This window comes from Procambarus clarkii, chromosome 73 (assembly GCF_040958095.1).
Source record: "Procambarus clarkii isolate CNS0578487 chromosome 73, FALCON_Pclarkii_2.0, whole genome shotgun sequence".
Lineage (NCBI taxonomy): Eukaryota > Metazoa > Arthropoda > Malacostraca > Decapoda > Cambaridae > Procambarus > Procambarus clarkii.
In genome coordinates this window covers 3,749,155-3,768,919 of record NC_091222.1, presented here as the reverse complement: position 1 = coordinate 3,768,919, position 19,765 = coordinate 3,749,155, and the positions used below count along the sequence as shown (strand labels likewise).

General features: G+C 38.6%; 1 protein-coding gene across 1 annotated transcript in view; it reads left to right on the top strand.

Annotated features, from left to right (window-relative positions):
• LOC138356546 (DNA ligase 1-like) overlaps positions 1–6,949 on the top strand; it is a 28,521-nt gene extending 21,572 nt beyond the window's left edge. The window contains exons 8-11 of the mRNA XM_069312738.1: positions 2,071–2,169; positions 3,704–3,841; positions 4,181–5,022; positions 6,769–6,949. Of these exons, the coding sequence (XP_069168839.1) occupies positions 2,071–2,169; positions 3,704–3,841; positions 4,181–5,022; positions 6,769–6,949 (1,260 nt within the window). The remainder of the gene's footprint in view (positions 1–2,070; positions 2,170–3,703; positions 3,842–4,180; positions 5,023–6,768) is intronic.
• The last annotated feature ends 12,816 nt before the right edge of the window (positions 6,950–19,765 follow it).

Sequence of the window (19,765 nt, the reverse complement as noted above, 5' to 3'; positions counted from 1 at the left end):
TTCAGTGATAATGATACCATCATATCATTTGATGTTCCCATTTTTCTGATGGGAACATCAGATCATTTGGGAACGCATCAGACTAGGGAATGGGGATTGGTGGGAAGGATGAGGGGACGGGAGAATGGTGGTTTACTTGTCCTCCCCAGTTTAGAATGGTGGGGAGGACAAGGAGAGTGGGGGATGGTGACGAAGACGAGGGGACAGGGAAGGGAATGGTGGGAGGAAGAGGGAACAGGGGAGAGGGGGATGGGGGAGTGGAAAATGATTGTTGGGATGAGGGAATAGGGAAGGGGGGGGGGAATGGCGGGGAGGACAGGGTGTCAGCTAGTTCTTTAAATACTTTGTTTTTAAAGGAAGTTCCCAGTACATGTATACTTTAGGCTTGCATTGAGGTCCCCTCAAGGTCAAACTACTGACCTTTACCAGCATACAATCCGCAATGCCTAACTCCTAGGTAACTATTAATTGCAAGGTGAACAGCGGCATTAAGGGAAAGGAAAATTTCCCAACCACTTCTGTTCAGCCTGGGAATCGAACCCGGGATCTCCAATTGTCAAGAGCAAAACCATATCTTCTCTGCCTGTTATACAACCTGGCCTCTCCAGTACTACATTGCATTTTGACTTAAAAATCTCTAAAGGTCAAAAACTGATGTACCAAATATAGCCGCGGCTCACATAATTGACGTGATGTCCCGTTTTCTGTTCGTGGGTCCGCAGTTAGGTTAGGTTCGGACAGTTTAGTACATGTGTTAGAGTGACGGTGGAGAAGCCGGGCTGTGTTATGAGCTGTAGCGAGTCTCCTCATTTATTTATTTATTTTGTGCGAGTACATAACAGATTATTATAAGTAGGTACATTGTAGCAAAACATGTATGTTGTGTTGAACATAATAACTACGATATAAGTTGATGGCAGTGATTACAGTGATGAAGTTGCATGTCTTTACTACTAATATTGGGGAAGTCGGCAGCACAAGATGCAGTGTGAATTTGGAGCACATGGGTGGAAACTATGAGCTTGAAATTAGCTATTTTTTGGTTTTACTTTTGAGTAAATCATAGGTTGGACAGCTTTGTAATTATTTAGGGAGGGAATTCCATAGACAATTTATTTGCATAGTTTTTTACACAGATTGTTTGACTCTGGGGCTATCACAGAGATATTAATTCTGGTGAGGTGCACATGGGTTCTATTACGTTTGTCAATGAAGAGTTTCATATAAGGATTTGGGATAAGGGCTTTGTACATTTAAAAAGCACAAGAGAATGGGTGGAGTGAGTGTATGTTTAGCATGTTTAAGGACTTAAACAGAGGGGTTTAAAACTCTTGAAAGGTTTGTGTTTGAAAACCGATTGTTATTATTCGGACTGTTGTTGAGTGATGTTGGGATTGATGTAATTTGCAGTGGGTGAACCCAATGCACCTTATGTAAGATTAGCGAGTAGTATAATGAGAGGAGAGCAGAGTGGGGAACATAATATCTGATTTTGTCGAATATACTAACAGTTTTTTTTTTTTTTTTTTTTTTTTACTTTTTAGCTGTGTTGAATGTGTGCTGTAATTCTTTCTTGTCAATGTAGGGCAGGGACCTTTTATTTCCAATCTGGAGTTGAATTGCCAAATGAGGCATTTTATTGCAAAATGAACTTTTTATTGCCAAATTTATTTATTTTACTTATATTGCCAAATGAAGTTTTTATTGATAACTTCAAATCTGTTTGACGACGTATATCGCTTAATGATTTGAGATGAGTAAAGATTCACACTGCATCATAGACGAGAAAGTCACACTGGTCAGGACTACAGGGACCAGCTCAAAAAGATTTGTTTAACGCAAACATATTATGTTGTTTAACCAACAATTGTTTTATTTTTATACGTATGTCACATGGAATATTTTATTTCAAAATACTTGTTCAGCAATGTTTGAGCGTCTTTCCCATGGAGCTGGTTGTGAAGTTGTTATAGTTGCCATTATGCTAAACTTGGCAACTATAACAACTCCACAACCTATTGTTTAGTGTTTGAATTCAAAACATTTGACACAGAAAACTTGACATTTCAGAATTTGCTGGCGCTGAGAGCACAAGCCAGGAAGTGTAATAAGCAAGTTAAGGCCATAATCAACAAGGGGGCTTCCAAGTTTGTTGTAGATGAGGCTAAGGTAAGCTTGCACAGAGAATATTGATTATTTGGTGTTATTAGAAATATTAATGAAACTACTGTCTTAGTAGCTTCATGGTTTTCATTTTCTTATACCTGAATTAGTGTTATTATTTTTTAAATCAAATATTGAAGTGGTATTACCAGCTTAATTCTAGTATTCTGAGGACCAATACGTACTGGCGCGAGACTCTTCTTTCAATTATAAAGCACGGTTTCTCGATTGTTCTTTCTATAGGATCACTATAGGCGGGGTACTGTGGAGGGACATTTGTCGAATGAAATAACAAACCAATATGATAAATCGAAGTTAAATTGCAATATCAGTTGTACAGATAATCTAATAAAAAATTTCAATGTTAAAAAATATTTTAAAGTAAATCAGTTCAGTTTGAATTAATGATAAGAATTTCATAAAAAAAAAAAATAAAAACAGTTTTGACTGTTAATAATTATGCAAAAAAATCGTGCTTAGCTTTAAAAAGAATACTAGAACTAAGACCATCCAGCACAGTAGGGAGTCCCTATACCAGCTGGGTGTCCCATCCAACACAGTGGGGAGTCCCTATACCAGCTGCGTGTCCCATACAACACAGTGGGGAGTCCCTATACCAGCTGGGTGTCCCACCAAGAACAGTGGGGAGTCCCTATACCAGCTGCGTGTCCCATCCAACACAGTGGGGAGTCCCTATACCAGCTGGGTGTCCCACCAAGAACAGTGGGGAGTCCCTATACCAGCTGGGTGTCCCACCAAGAACAGTGGGGAGTCCCTATACCAGCTGCGTGTCCCATCCAACACAGTGGGGAGTCCCTATACCAGATGGGTGTCCCACCAAGAACAGTGGGGAGTCCCTATACCAGCTGGGTGTCCCACCAAGAACAGTGGGGAGTCCCTATACCAGCTGCGTGTCCCATCCAACACAGTGGGGAGTCCCTATACCAGCTGGGTGTCCCACCAAGAACAGTGGGGAGTCCCTATACCAGCTGCGTGTCCCATACAGCCACAGTGGGGAGTCCCTATACCAGCTGTGTGTCCCATACAGCCACAGTGGGGAGTCTCTATACCAGCTGGGTGTCCCATACAGCCACAGTGGGGAGTCTCTATACCAGCTGCGTGTCCCATACAGCCTCAGTGGGGAGTCCCTATACCAGCTGCGTGACCCAAACAGCCTCAGTGGGGAGTCTCTATACCAGCTGCGTGTCCCATACAGCCACAGTGGGGAGTCCCTATACCAGCTGGGTGTCCCATGCAGCCACAGTGGGGAGTCCCTATACCAGCTGCGTGACCCATACAGCCTCAGTGGGGAGTCCCTATACCAGCTGGGTGTCCCATTCAGCCACAGACGAGAAAGGGTCTCTGGGACATCAAACATGTCCCCAGAGAACATAGTAACATAGGAATTAGGGAACTGTAGATTGCCTATTGACGAATGCGAGTCAATTCACAATAAAAATGTTCTGATTCAATTATTTGATATTGCTGCTCTTGTTGTATTGTATTGCAAGATGTAATGATCGCTGTATTGTCGTTGCAGAACATAACGACTGTCAAAGGCGAGGAGCAGTATGACATGAATGATTTTGGATATGAATCTACTAATAATCAGCACATTTTCAGCAAGCTGATTAATCAATATGCAAGCAATGCTAATTGCAGTGCAGCAGATATCAAGGTGAGTGAAATCTCGTTTTTTATGAGTATTATGAAGGAGTTCAGTTGTCTTATTATACTCTGCTATATCCTTGTACAGGTCAGACATGTGTCTGTAAATGTCACATATCAGACATGTCTGTAAGTAACACAGGTCAGTCAGGTGTCTGTCAGTGACACAGGTCAAACATGTGTCTGTAAGTGACACAGGTCAGACATGTCTGTGGCGCTTGCGAGTTAGGTAGGAGGACAGGTTGGGCTGAGACATTTTGATTCCATATTTTCTTTTTACAAAACACTAAAAATATTGGTATTTTATTATGTATTTTTATAATAATAAAATTACTGTATGTTATTACAGAGCGGAGTTACCAACACAGTGAAGACTCAACTGGAAGATAAATCAACTTCTGGAAAATTAAAACGTAAATACAGTAGAGAGAGGGAAAACAAGGGTTATGATAAGAACCCCAAAAAGCTCAAGGTGACGCCTAGACCGGACGCACCACCACCAGTGAGTTTTAAAGAGCTTCTTGTAATTGCTCGCAAGAAGCAGTCACTGCCTCTTGCAAACTTGAAGGATGGAAAAAAAGAGAAAGACAAAGGCATATCACAGAAATACTTTGGTCGGCCTCTGACTGCCATAGAGAAACTAAAGCTGGAAGACGAGAGAAGACGTAAGCTAAAATGGTTGGGAAAATTGCCACAAGACAAAACCGGAGTTGAAAAGCCCCAGAAAAAGGAACAAAAGGCTGATGTAAAAGATTCACCAAAAATGAGTAAGAATGGTGAGATTATAAAGAAACAAGAAAATACTGCCAAATTAAACCAAGCTCTCGAGGAGCCCAAACAAGAATCTAAAGTAACCGACAGAATGAAGTTATTTGCAACTGCGGGACATTGGCCTCGGAATCATCCTCAAATCAAAGGAATCAAACCTGTGCAAAATTCCAGACCTGCGCCTTCAGAACCTCAAACTTCTATTGGTAAAGATATGAAACCTCAGAAGCCTAGATATATGCAAACAAAAGACATGAAACCATTAAGACCACAGAAGATTCCACATCCCAAACTGCGCATTGCCAGTGATTCAGAAGAGGAGGAAGACTCTGATATGGATGATTTCATTGACGATGGAGATCAAGGGATAGATTTCTCGAGGGAAATCAGAAACCTATTTGGCTATGATAAGAGAAAGTATCGGTGAGTATTGTATTTTGTTTGAGTATTTTTCCTTTTGTGTACATATGTGCGAATGCGTTAACTTAATGGTCACAGGATGGGAGCCACAGTACTGGTTTCCTGCCTTATCTATAATCTTATTATACGTTGATTTGATATTCCAGATGTTTTAAACATACACTACTTTCTTATTTAACAGACATTTATGCATATACTGTATTACGTATTTGTTTGAATGCTTGAAATTATTGCCTCTTCTTCTCGATGCTACAGATGTAAACACATGCCTAAACACATTTCCTCGTAAATTCTGTTGCAAGTTTGTTCATGAGGATTTTTTCACCACTTTCTCTTGTTTAATAGTTTCGACAAATCTTTTTCTTTGATTAAAAATTTATACAATTTTCTCCCATATCTCTTTTTTGCCTTACATAATAGTGTATTAATTTTACAAAAATACTGTAGTGTGTGTAGAATTTTGAACTTTTTAACTTAACTTTCTCTTAATAGTGTTTTCTCCGTGACAATTGCCTCTCATAAAATTGCGTAAAACGCAGATAATTGGTACTGATCAGAAAGAGACACGAGTGTTGGGTTTTTACCATTGTATGTAAAAAAGGAATCTGCCATACTTATTTTCTCTTTGTTTAATTTAAAGATTTATTGAATTAGGATTTTCAGTTTCCATCTATCGTAATATGAAGCTATCCTACTGTACATTTAGTGAGTCTATTAGTTATCATTTACGCACATATTTCTATATACATTCTTAACTATGTCATCTAGAGCTGGTTTGTTTTAGGTTTAACTACTTGGAACGAAATGTACATGTAGCACGGGTTGAAGTGAGCCCTAATTGAGTTCGGTTATTGACAGTAATCTTGTTACATTGATATTTGGGTCAAAGTTTCATATGAAGGTATAGTTTTCTTCTTTTTGTACTTTTGTTTTAACAACATTATCTTGGTACATTATGTGATTTGTACATTATCTTGGCAGTGGATATAGATGCACAGTGTTCACTAGTGTGTCCCATTCTTCAATTTTTTTTAACTATTGAAGTCGCATTAAATGTGAATTTTGCATTTAATGCAGCTGCTCAAGTTGGTTGAATGTTGAGTTTGATGCGCAGTGCTTGAGTTGCTTCACATTCTAATAAGTAATGTAAATGTAGCATTTCTGCATCTTTTCCACTGTTATGACACCCTCTAACTATTGGGTTTGTTACCTTCCAGCAGCACTTATAGACAAGTCTAAGTCTGTATGGCTACTGCAATTCTCTGGATAGCTTTTTACCAGGTTTGAAGAAGTAGTACCCCGTGGCATGTTAGTACCACATTGAAATGTGTCCGCTTTTCGCTACTTTGGCTCTGTGGCGACTTTTGATATTTGGGAGTTCTTTCTTTTTGAATTGCTCTTTAATCTATGAGAAACTTAGAGGTATTTTTACCTGTACAACAGTTAAAGCAGTAGCAGTTTTTACTAGTGAGTCTGCCGTTTACATAATCAACTATGCCAATGTAATTTGGTATATAATTTAGGGTGACTAACAGCCCTAGATTGTGTGCTTCTTTTCCTATTGTATGATTTCAGTGATGAGTTTCATATTATCTTTGTGCTGGATAACAATGCCCGAAGTAAAGATTTAGATTCGGTATGAATGATGACCTCTTGTAAATTGTTCGAATCCTTAAGGGGTCAAGAGATTTCAGCTGCATACTTAAGAATAATTGTTTGGAGATGTGACTTATATAATGTGTTTTTCAGGGATGAAGTTGATGACTGCGGTGATATGGAGGCATCTTTCTCTCAGGTGCAAAAAGAAGAGAGAATATCTGCCAAAATTGGACTTAAAGAAGATCTTGAGGATATTCGACGGGAAGAAGAAGAGAGGAAGAGGAAGATTGTGAGAAAGAAGCACTTAAAACCAAGTGCATCTTGGTTTTAAGAAATGTTAAGAAATTTAACATCTAAGAAATGTTAAACGTTAAAAAAAGTTATGATTTGAGTACACAAGATACCAGGTGTGTAATTGTTTATTACACACCTGGGTGGTTCAAATAGCCTCGGCTATCACCTCATTATGTCCGGTCGTGATGGTCAAGTGGATTAAGGCGTCTTGTACATACCAGTTGCGTTGCTCCTGGGAGTATGGGTTCGAGTCACTTCTGGGGTGTGAGTTTTCAGTTGCATATTGTCCTGGGGACCATTCAGGCTTGTTCGCATTTGTGTTCCTCACGTGTGCCCCAAAGAATGAGGTGATTTGGTAAAATGCTATGCCCAAGATTACTATCCGAGTGCCGGCGGTGGGGTGGTTCAAATAGCCTCGGCTATCACCTCATTTTGTCCGGTCGTGATGGTCAAGTGGATTAAGGCGTCTTGTACATACCAGTTGCGTTGCTCCTGGGAGTATGGGTTCGAGTCACTTCTCGAAAAAGGTGGTGTTACTTACAGACATGTCTGATATGTGACATTTACAGACACATGTCTGACCTGTACAAGGATATAGCAGAGTATAATAAGACAACTGAACTCCTTCATAATACTCATAAAAAACGAGATTTCACTCACCTTGATATCTGCTGCACTGCAATTAGCATTGCTTGCATATTGATTAATCAGCTTGCTGAAAATGTGCTGATTATTAGTAGATTCATATCCAAAATCATTCATGTCATACTGCTCCTCTCCTTTGACAGTCGTTATGTTCTGCAACGACAATACAGCGATCATTACATCTTGCAATACAATACAACAAGAGCAGTAATATCAAATAATTGAATCAGAACATTTTTATTGTGAATTGACTCGCATTCGTCAATAAGCATTCTACAGTTCCCTAATTCCTATGTTACTATGTTCTCTGGGGACATGTTTGATGTCCCAGAGACCCTTTCTCGTCTGTGGCTGAATGGGACACCCAGCTGGTATAGGGACTCCCCACTGAGGCTGTATGGGTCACGCAGCTGGTATAGGGACTCCCCACTGTGGCTGCATGGGACACCCAGCTGGTATAGGGACTCCCCACTGTGGCTGTATGGGACACGCAGCTGGTATAGAGACTCCCCACTGAGGCTGTATGGGTCACGCAGCTGGTATAGGGACTCCCCACTGAGGCTGTATGGGACACGCAGCTGGTATAGAGACTCCCCACTGTGGCTGTATGGGACACCCAGCTGGTATAGAGACTCCCCACTGTGGCTGTATGGGACACACAGCTGGTATAGGGACTCCCCACTGTGGCTGTATGGGACACGCAGCTGGTATAGGGACTCCCCACTGTGTTGGATGGGGCACGCAGCTGGTATAGGGACTCCCCACTGTGTTGGATGGGACACCCAGCTGGTATAGGGACTCCCCTCTGTGCTGGATAGGACACGCAGCTGGTATAGGGACTCCCCACTGTTCTTGGTGGGACACCCAGCTGGTATAGGGACTCCCCACTGTGTTGGATGGGACACGCAGCTGGTATAGGGACTCCCCACTGTTCTTGGTGGGACACCCAGCTGGTATAGGGACTCCCCACTGTTCTTGGTGGGACACCCAGCTGGTATAGGGACTCCCCACTGTGTTGGATGGGACACGCAGCTGGTATAGGGACTCCCCACTGTTCTTGGTGGGACACCCAGCTGGTATAGGGACTCCCCACTGTGTTGTATGGGACACGCAGCTGGTATAGGGACTCCCCACTGTGTTGGATGGGACACCCAGCTGGTATAGGGACTCCCCACTGTGCTGGATGGTCTTAGTTCTAGTATTCTTTTTAAAGCTAAGCACGATTTTTTTTGCATAATTATTAACAGTAAAAACTGTTTTTATTTTTTTTTATGAAATTCTTATCATTAATTCAAACTAAACAGATTTACTTTAAAATATTTTTTAACATTGAAATTTTTTATTAGATTATCTGTACAGCTGATATTGCAATTTAACTTCGATTTATCATATTGGTTTGTTATTTCATTTGACAAATGTCCCTCCACAGAACACCGCCTATAGTGATCCTATAGAAAGAACAATCGAGAAACCGTGCTTTATAATTGAAAGAAGAGTCTCGCGTCAGTACGTATTGGTCCTCAGAATACTAGAATTAAGCTGGTAATACCACTTCAATATTTGATTTAAAAAATAATAACACTAATTCAGGTATAAGAAAATGAAAACCATGAAGCTACTAGACAGTAGTTTCATTAATATTTCTAATAACACCAAATAATCAATATTCTCTGTGCAAGCTTACCTTAGCCTCATCTACAACAAACTTGGAAGCCCCCTTGTTGATTATGGCCTTAACTTGCTTATTACACTTCCTGGCTTGTGCTCTCAGCGCCAGCAAATTCTGAAATGTCAAGTTTTCTGTGTCAAATGTTTTGAATTCAAACACTAAACAATAGGTTGTGGAGTTGTTATAGTTGCCAAGTTTAGCATAATGGCAACTATAACAACTTCACAACCAGCTCCATGGGAAAGACGCTCAAACATTGCTGAACAAGTATTTTGAAATAAAATATTCCATGTGACATACGTATAAAAATAAAACAATTGTTGGTTAAACAACATAATATGTTTGCGTTAAACAAATCTTTTTGAGCTGGTCCCTGTAGTCCTGACCAGTGTGACTTTCTCGTCTATGATGCAGTGTGAATCTTTACTCATCTCAAATCATTAAGCGATATACGTCGTCAAACAGATTTGAAGTTATCAATAAAAACTTCATTTGGCAATATAAGTAAAATAAATAAATTTGGCAATAAAAAGTTCATTTTGCAATAAAATGCCTCATTTGGCAATTCAACTCCAGATTGGAAATAAAAGGTCCCTGCCCTACATTGACAAGAAAGAATTACAGCACACATTCAACACAGCTAAAAAGTAAAAAAAAAACAAAAAAAAAACGAACTGTTAGTATATTCGACAAAATCAGATATTATGTTCCCCACTCTGCTCTCCTCTCATTATACTACTCGCTAATCTTACATAAGGTGCATGGGGTTCACCCACTGCAAATTACATCAATCCCAACATCACTCAACAACAGTCCGAATAATAACAATCGGTTTTCAAACACAAACCCTTCAAGAGTTTTAAACCCCTCTGTTTAAGTCCTTAAACATGCTAAACATACACTCACTCCACCCATTCTCTTGTGCTTTTTAAATGTACAAAGCCCTTATCCCAAATCCTTATATGAAACTCTTCATTGACAAACGTAATAGAACCCATGTGCACCTCACCAGAATTAATATCTCTGTGATAGCCCCAGAGTCAAACAATCTGTGTAAAAAACTATGCAAATAAATTGTCTATGGAATTCCCTCCCTAAATAATTACAAAGCTGTCCAACCTATGATTTACTCAAAAGTAAAACCAAAAAATAGCTAATTTCAAGCTCATAGTTTCCACCCATGTGCTCCAAATTCACACTGCATCTTGTGCTGCCGACTTCCTTAATATTAGTAGTAAAGACATGCAACTTCATCACTGTAATCACTGCCATCAACTTATATCGTAGTTATTGTGTTCAACACAACATACATGTTTTGCTACAATGTACCTACTTATAATAATCTTGCACGTTGCACGAAACCCACTGATTGCTGCCTGAAATAATATAAATGATAGTGTGCTTGGTTTCAGTAAGGACATAAAAATCAATTAAACTGGCTAATATGTCGATCCTATTTATATGCACCAAAACTCATTCATATGTCTAACCTACGCTTGAGACAACCAACAGATCCTACGCCTACTATATTACCCGAAAATTTGTACCACAAATCCACATCCCTGGGTAAATGTAAAAGGTAAATACAACCATTATTTACCCAGGTCTTCGCTAAATCTTAATTTATCCAATTTATAACCTATATTGGATATCCTTATCCTATATATCCTATTATATATATTATGTATTTATCAGTATGGCGAAGAGTTAGTGGTGACATGATAAAGGTTTACAAGTGGAAGAATGGTCATAACAAGGGGGGGTATTAATAGGGTATTAAAAGTATCAACGTAAGACAGAACACGAAACAATGGGTATAAATTGGTTAAGTTTAGATTTAGGAGGCATGGTAAAATATTGGTGTGGTAACAAGGTTGTTGATTTGTGGAACCAATTACCGTGAAACATGGTGGAGGTGGGGTCCCTCAATTGTTTCAAGCGTGGGTAGGACATATATATGAGTGAGATTGGGTGGTTATAAATTAGACCTGCCTCGTATGGGCCCATAGGCATTCGGCAGTTACCTTTACTCCTATGTGTTTATACATATTAAACCGTATTTTCATTTTTTGTACTTGTACACTTCAATCATGTCAACCCCAACTCCTCGCTTTTAATAATAATACCGGATTACGGATTTGCGCCCAGTAAATCCTCCCAGGCCAGGATACGAACCCGTGACAAAGCGCTAGCGGAACGCCAGGCGAGTGTCTTACAACTACACCACGGAGACTGATTAATATTATATTAAAAATATTAAATATTAAAAAAGAGATAAGGAGGCCAAAAAAGATACTATGAAGTTTGTATAGCAGGGCAAGCAAAGACAAATCCTAAAGGGATTTTCAGTTATATTGAACAAATATTAGCAAAAGGATAGGTTCATTAAAAACTGAGACAGGTAAGCTAATGGATAATGACCAAGAGATAAGTAGTATTTTTAATAAATATTTTATCTCGTATTTACTAAAGAATAACTTAATTCTATGCCTTCAGCCGAACAAGGCTAAGTGGGTGGGGACGAGGACAGGTTGACTAGTCTAACAGTTACCAAGGACGATATTATTAAACAAATAGTAAAACTTAAACAAAACAAATCTTCAGGGCCGAATGAAGCGTTTGTCAGGATGCTTAAAGTCAGTCAGGTGCAGTCACAGTGAGAGGTTGTGCTAGCTGGAGCTCCGATTCTAATAACATTATTATTGCAATAATGGAGGGATTAGCGAGGGATTTGGTGAGTATGGTTGGAGCTCTGAGAGCAGAGATGATTTCCCTGCGGGAGGAGGTGCGACGGCTGGGACTTCGGGAGGAAACGAAGGAGGAGGCCATTGTTGACGGGACCTCATTAAGAAGGACTGACGGGACCAGTATTAAGAAGTCCTCGTCTTGGCAAGTTGTGAAAGACAGGGGTCTTAAGAAGACCTTGGCAAAACCGAAAACTAAAAGCCTACACCTAAGGACTTTTAATGCATTTGACGTATTAGAGGACGAGTGCTGTGTTGAACCTGTTGTTCAACGAGGTGGCAAAGACAAAGTAACGAGGAGCATTAAAGCGTAGGTCCCTCAAACTGCTCGAAAGGAAAAGGGAGAATCGAAGCGAATTTTGGTTGTGGGAGATTCCCAGGTGAAGTATTTAGACAGAACGTTTTGTGCCAGAGAAAGGAGGAACAGATTAAGGGTTTGCTACCCGGGAGCTGGAATTGGTGATATTGTTGGAAACATGAATGATATTATGACAGGAAATGAGAACAAACCCATTATTTGTATTAGGGAATATGAATTAGTGAATATGAATGTATCTATCAATCCATCTATATATCTATCTACCTATCTATATCGCCATAACAGCAATATGTAGCCTAGTAAGCAAGACCTCACATAGACAGCGACTTTGCTTGGCATTTCAAGAAATGTCTTTCAAAGCTGTTTATTAATATTTTGACATCTTGTTTTTAGCTTAGAAATATTTTACATGGGTTAGGCGGTATTGAGAAATGTTCAGCATATTTAGGATTAGCTTATAATTTAACTTTGACTCAAATCATAAAAATACCATCCATACATATTTAAATTAAAATTATCACTGTACATTATAATTTCTGATAGAAAAAACTTTTGAAAAGTTTAATATTTCATAATTTTTTTTATGCAACTCTGTCTATTAGGTGCTACATGTAAACATTTATTGTGTTTCACTCCCGCCCCTCTCACCCGTCCCTTTATGGAGGGGCAATCAGGGCGAGGAAGAAAGGCATCTATAGGAAATGGAAACTGCATTTTAAATTCTATTTTAATTTTCATTTGTCCACGTTTTAAATGTTTTTCTTTAACTGCCATCCCCTGCCTGGAGAAGTGTGAAAAACGTCACCTGTCATAGTAGCTGGAGAGAAATGCTGTAGTGTACAGATTATATCAATAAAAGAATGTCTAAAAAGTACATAGCTGCCAATTTTATGTAATAATCCTTGAATATTATGCTGTGAAAAACTTGATAATATATGTGGCACTTCTGCGTCACCAAATGTGAACATGAACAAGCACCTGTTGAACAAGAGCTTGTTCAACAGGTGTTGAACAAAGCAACAACAAAGTTCTTTTGAACTTTGGTATTATAATTTATGCTTTTTATGACTAAACTATCAATAGAAGGCTTCCTACCACGAGAACTGCAAGTGAGATGTGTATATAATGTGTAAATTTAAAAAATATATTTATGTTCAGCTGTAAAGTAAGGCACATGAACAAATCCACAAGGGCAGTGACGAGGATTTGAACCTGGATCTGGGAGCATCCCAGACACTGCCCTAATCGACTGAGCTAGCTTACTCTCAGACTGAGCTTACTCCCATACGCAGGTTCGAATCCTCGTCACTGCCCTTGTTGATTTGTTCATTTGATGCATCACGTAAAGGCACTTGCTTTCCAAGGAGAAATTTCAAATCTAAGGAAATGAATTATAGCCAGAGGAGGAATTAGGGAGGAATATTACTCAGGGAAGAAACTCCACACTGGGAAAGAATATACTCTATACACTAAATAGAACAAAACGATGCCAACACAGAAGACACCGTTCAACATAACAGGACAATTACACTTGACTAATCATTGTATGTAGATAGCAGCTGCCTCGTATGGGCCAATAGGCCTTCCGCATTCTTATATTCTTATGTATTCCCTCATGTTTTCACCTTTATTGTCTTATCACCTGACCCAGTGCGGGTATAAAATCAACCAAACCTGAAAATTCCTTTCACTTGAGAATGAACCATGGAGGTTCGAAGAGTTGTGCAAATTGTATAAATAAGTGTAATACATTCTATTGTAATTCACTTCTTTTCTTCACCTAAAAATTACGAAAATGAGTTTTGGAGAACTCCTATTTCAGCTAAGCCCTGATGCTAAGAAAATAGTTAGAGGGATATAAGCCCTAAACCAGAAAATAGTAAATACAGAATATGCGGTCATATTCAATGAGACATACACTAAATATGTATCAATGAAAACCAATGTACACAACAAATCCGGAAACTTCTCTTCTGGATTGCTCAGCTATTTAACTTGGAAACCAATTCTTTGCTATTTTTACACTCAATACTAGACAACAGGCAGTAAAATAGTATTTATACAAAGTACAATTACAACTCGTGTAGAATTTTGTTACTCAATCAGTGAACACACAAAAGAACCAGGAGGTAACATAAGGCACGCAGCCACAGTAACCTCACTATTTATGGTAAATGTCACTATTGAGGGTAAATGTATTTGTTGTTGCAGGGGGGAGGCAAATTTAAGTTATTTTAACTTTAGAATTTTCTTTAATATTTTAATAAAAAAGTAATTTAAAAATTCTCATGACCAGTCAGACTACGATTTCTTATGTTAAACCAAATATTAAGAGGTGTACTGCACCCAAAGGGGATTTAAATAAACATTTTGTGGAGAAGTCAATCTCAGTCATGTAAAAAAAGTCAGGAGTCTTATACATCATACAATGATGTAATTAAAGGTAATAGGCAGAGTTAGTGGGGGACACAATGAAATTTGCGGAAGACGTATGTAGCGATAGTCCTTCCCCGTAGCTGCTTCCCACGACACACGTTCCAGTCAGTGAGGTGATGTCACAATGAGAGGTTGTGTTAGCTGGAGCTCCGATTGTAGTAATATTATTACACCAATAATAGAAGGAATAAGTGAAGGTACTGGTGAATCTAGTTGGAGCTCTGAGGACAGAGCTGGATTCGTTACGGGAAGAGTTACGAAAGCTGAAACAACATCAGGAAGAAACAAAGGAGGCGACCAGTAATAAAAAGATCTCGTCTTGGCAAGCTGTAAAGGACAGGGGTCTTAAGATGACCTTGGCTAAACCGACAGTAATAGCCTAAGGACATCTAAACGCATTTGATGTGTTAGAGGACGAGTGCTGTGGTGAACCTGTAGTTCAACGAGGAGGCAAAGACAAAGCAACGAGGATCATTGAAGCGCAGGTTCCTCAAAGTGCCCTAAGGGAAAAGGGAGGAACAAAGCGAATTTTGGTTAGTGGAGATTCCAAGGTGAGGTATTTAGACAGAACGTTTTGTGCCAGAGATAAGGGAACAGGTTAAGGGTTTGCTATCCGGGAGCTGGTATTGGTGATATTGTTTGAAACATGAAAGATATTATGACGGGAAATTGGAACAAACCCATTATTTGTATTAGTGCAGGGGGTAATGATGTTGGCGAGTAAGGAGTGAGGAACTAATACAGAGATTCAAGACAGCAATAGAATTAATTTGGAACAAGGGAGGAATCCCGATCATATGTGGCATTCTTCAGGAAAGGGAGTGGGAAATGAATGGATGTTGAGGGCACTTAACGTTAATTGCAGGCTGGAAAGATATTGCAAATCTAATGCAATATCTTTCATAGACAACTGGGACAACTTCTATGGAAGAAATGAAATGTATGCTTGGTATGGGGTGCAACTATCGAGGGCTGGGGTTGTTGCTGTTGCGAACTCGTTGGAACCAGTGGTTATAGGTGTTTGTTTGGGTTTAAACTGTTAGTAGATGGTGGTATGGGAATTGATTTGGAGGAAGGAAAATAAAAGTATGTGTTTAGGGGAGAAAGGAATTGGCAAAATGATCACCGAAATTCATGGGCCCTCAAAATAACAATTCACTTAGGGAATATTACACTAACAGAAGAAGTCTAAGAAATAAAATAAACGAATTGAATGCTCTTATCTGAACAGACAAAATATATTATCGAGCTTACAGAAACGTGGATGAATGTAGAAAATAGAGAACTATTAGCTGAATATCAAATAAATGGATTTAAAATATTTCACACAGATATATATATTAGACGAGGAGGGGGAGTAGCTATATACGTTAGGGACAATTTGGAATGTAATCTGAAAGAGGGAATCAAATCTGAGCCACACACAGAAAACTATTTGGATAGAATTAAACAAAAAGCAAATAATATTATAATAGAAGTTAATATTAGGCCACCAAATTTAGACAGAATGGAAGCAAAGCATCTATGGGATGAAATATTTAGATCTAAGAGTATTTATGTCATGGGTGACTAATTTTAATGGAATAAACTGGTTGAACAAAACAGGGAATAATGAAGCAGAAGATTTTATAGAATTAATTGATTGCTTTCTTACGCAACACATTAAGGAACCAACGCGGGAAAATAATTTTTTAGATTTAGTGTTAACAAACAGGGCAACACAAATTAAGGACATCGAATAGGGAATGATCTAGGGAACAGTGACCATAAAGAAATCAGATTTAGCATAGAATGGAATAGATCTGTAAAAGAAAATTTTGTTAAAGTTCCTGATTTTCGAAAAGCTAATTTCAATAACCTAAGAAATTTATTGGGTCAAACAGATTGGAAAGTCTTGGGTATGGGGTGTGGGCTGGTCTTGGAGCTAGACGTGAACCCAGCGACAGGTGACGTAAAAGGGGTTCTCGATGTCGACTCAAAATATAACCTATTTAAAAATATTCTAACCAAAGCCCAGGAATGTAGTATACCATATAAATTGAATAGATCGAATACTAATTATCCAAAGTGGATAACAAAGGATCTGAAGAACCTTATAGGTAAAAGGAGAGCGTGGTACAAAAGGATTAAGAATGGGGAAGTCAGTTTAGAACAGGAATTCGTACAACTGGTTAGAAATACTAAAAAAGAGATAAGGAAAGCAAAAAGAAACTATGAAGTATGCATAGCAGAGCAAGCAAAGACAAAATCCTAAGGGGTTTCTCCAGTTATACCGGACAAAGATTAGGGAAAGGATAGGTCCATTAAAAACTGAGACAGATCAAATAACAATAATGATGAAGAGAGTAGTATTTTTAATAAATATTTTATATCTGTATTTACTAAAGTGGAACTTAACAATATGTCTTCAGCCGATCCAGTATATGTGGGTGGGGACAGGGACAGGTTGACTAGTTTAAAAATTCCCCCATGTCATGGTTGACTTTATTTTTATTGGAATTAAACTGGTTGAGCAAAACAGGGGAATAGTGAAGCATGGAATTTTCTAGAATTAATTGATGATTGCTTTCTTACGCCACACATTGAGGAACCAAACGAGGGAAAATAATTTTTTTGATTTAGTGTTAACTAACAGGGAAACAAATTAATGACATCGAAATAGGGAGTGAGCTAGGGAACAGTGATCACAAAGAAATCAGATTTAGGACAGAATGGAATAGACCTGTAGGAGAAAATTCTGTTAAAGAGCCCGATTTTCGAAAAGATTATTTTAATAGCCTAAGAAATTTTTGGGGTCAAATAGATTGAAAAGTCTTAGGTATGGGGTGTGGGCAGTCTTGGAGCGAGACATGAACCCAGCGATAGGTGACGTAAAAGAGGGATTTCGATGTGGATTTAATATATAACTATTAAGAATATTCTAAACAAAGCACAGGAACATAGTATACCACACAAATTGAATAGATCGAATACTAATGACCAAAGTAGATAACAAGAATTTGAAGAACTTATAGGTAAACGAGAGCTTGGTACAAAAGGATTAAGAATGGGGAAGTCAGTTTAGAACAGGAATTCGTACAATTGGTTAGAAATGTTAAAAAAGATATTAGGAAATCAAAAAGAAACTATGAAGTTCGCATAGCAAGCAAAATCAAATCCTAAAGGGTTTTTTTTCCAGTTACATCAAACTAAGACTAGGAAAGGATAGGTCCATTAATAACTGAGATAGGTCAAATAACGGATAATGAAAAGGAGATGAGTAGTATTTTTAACAAATATTTTATATCTGTATTTACTAAAGAACTTAACACATATGCCTTCAGCCGAAACAACTCTATGTGGATGGAGATGAGGACAGGTTGACTAGTTTAGCAGTTACCAGGGAGGATGTAATTCAACAATTTAAAAAACTAAAACCAAACTAATCCCCAGGGCCGGATGAAGTGTTTTGCCAAGGTGCTTAAAGAATGCAAAGAGGAGCTTTCCGAGCCACTGTCTACCATATTTAATAAATCAATAGAGTGAGGCAGAGTGCCAGAGTCATGGAAGGTAGCTAATGTGGTACCAATTTTTAAGAAAGGAGATAGATCACTTGCGTCAAACTATCGGCCAATTAGCCTTACGTCTATTGTGGGAAAGTTACTTGAATCAATAATTGCAATACAATTCGTCACATCTTGAAAAACATAAATTAATAAATGAGTCGCAACATGGTTTTTACAAATAGCCGTTCATGTTTAACAAATTTGCTAACTTTTTATTCCAGTATAGTTGAGGCAGTTGATAGTGGTAAGGATTGTGATGTCGTGTGCCTTGACTTTAGCAAAACTTTGATAGAGTGCCACATGAAAGACTAATTAAAAAAATAGAAGCTCATGGTTGGGGGTGCTATATTAAGTTGCATTAGGGCATGGCTATTCGAAAAGAAACAGAGAGTTAGTATAAATGGGTTAAGTCAGAGTGGGATAATGGTGTTAGTGGAGTACCCTCAGGGCTCTGTCCTGGGAACTCTGTTGTTTTATAATAACATATAAATGATTTAGATTCAGGTTTGAGTAGCAAAATCTTTAAATTTGCAGATGATACAAAAATCGGTAGAGAAATTAACACGAAAGAAGACTCGCTATCACTTCAAGTTGATCTAAATAGGGTTTTAAAAATAGTTAAAAAGACTGGCAGATGCAGTTTAATGCTAAAAAATGTAAAGTTTTGAGGCTAGGTAATGATAGAGTTACAAGATACGAGCTAGATGGTGTTTAGATTGTGAAGTCGGATTGCGAAGGGGATCTGGGAGTTATGATTCGTAAGAAATTTAAAACAAAAGGATCAATGTATGAATGTTCGTAATAAGGCAAATAGGAACACTGGGATTTATTAATCGAAGCGTTTAGTAACAAGACACCTGGTGTGGTTCTTCAGCTATATCTTGCTCTGGTTAGGCCCCATTTAGATTATGCAGTCCAGTTTTGGTCACCGTACTATAGAATGGATATAAATTCACTTGAACGTGTCCAGCGTAGTTACGAGTTAGGAGTGAGGAACTGATTCAGAGGTATAAAACAGCCATAGAATTTAGTTAGGAGCAAGGGAGGAATCCCGATCATATGTGGCATTCTTCCAAGAAAGGGAGTGGGAAATGAATGGATATCGAGGGCACTTGTGTCAATTGCCGGCTGGAAAGATATTGCAAATCAAATGCAATATCTTTCATAGACAACTGGGAACACTTCCTATGGAAGAAATGAAATGTATGCTCGTGATGGGTGCATCTATCGAGAGCTGGGGTTGTTGCTGTTGCGAACTCGTTGGAAGAAGTGGTTAGAGGTGTTTGTTTTGGGTTTAAAACTGTTAGTAGATAGAGGTATGGGAATTGATTTGGAGGAAGGAGGTAATAAAAGTATGTGTTTGTGGGAGAAAGGAATTGGCAAAAACGACAGGGAAAGAGAAGGTCCGCAAAATAACAATTCACTTAGGGTATATTACACTAACAGTAGAAGTCTAAGAAATAAAATTAACGAATTAAATGCTCTTGTCTGCACA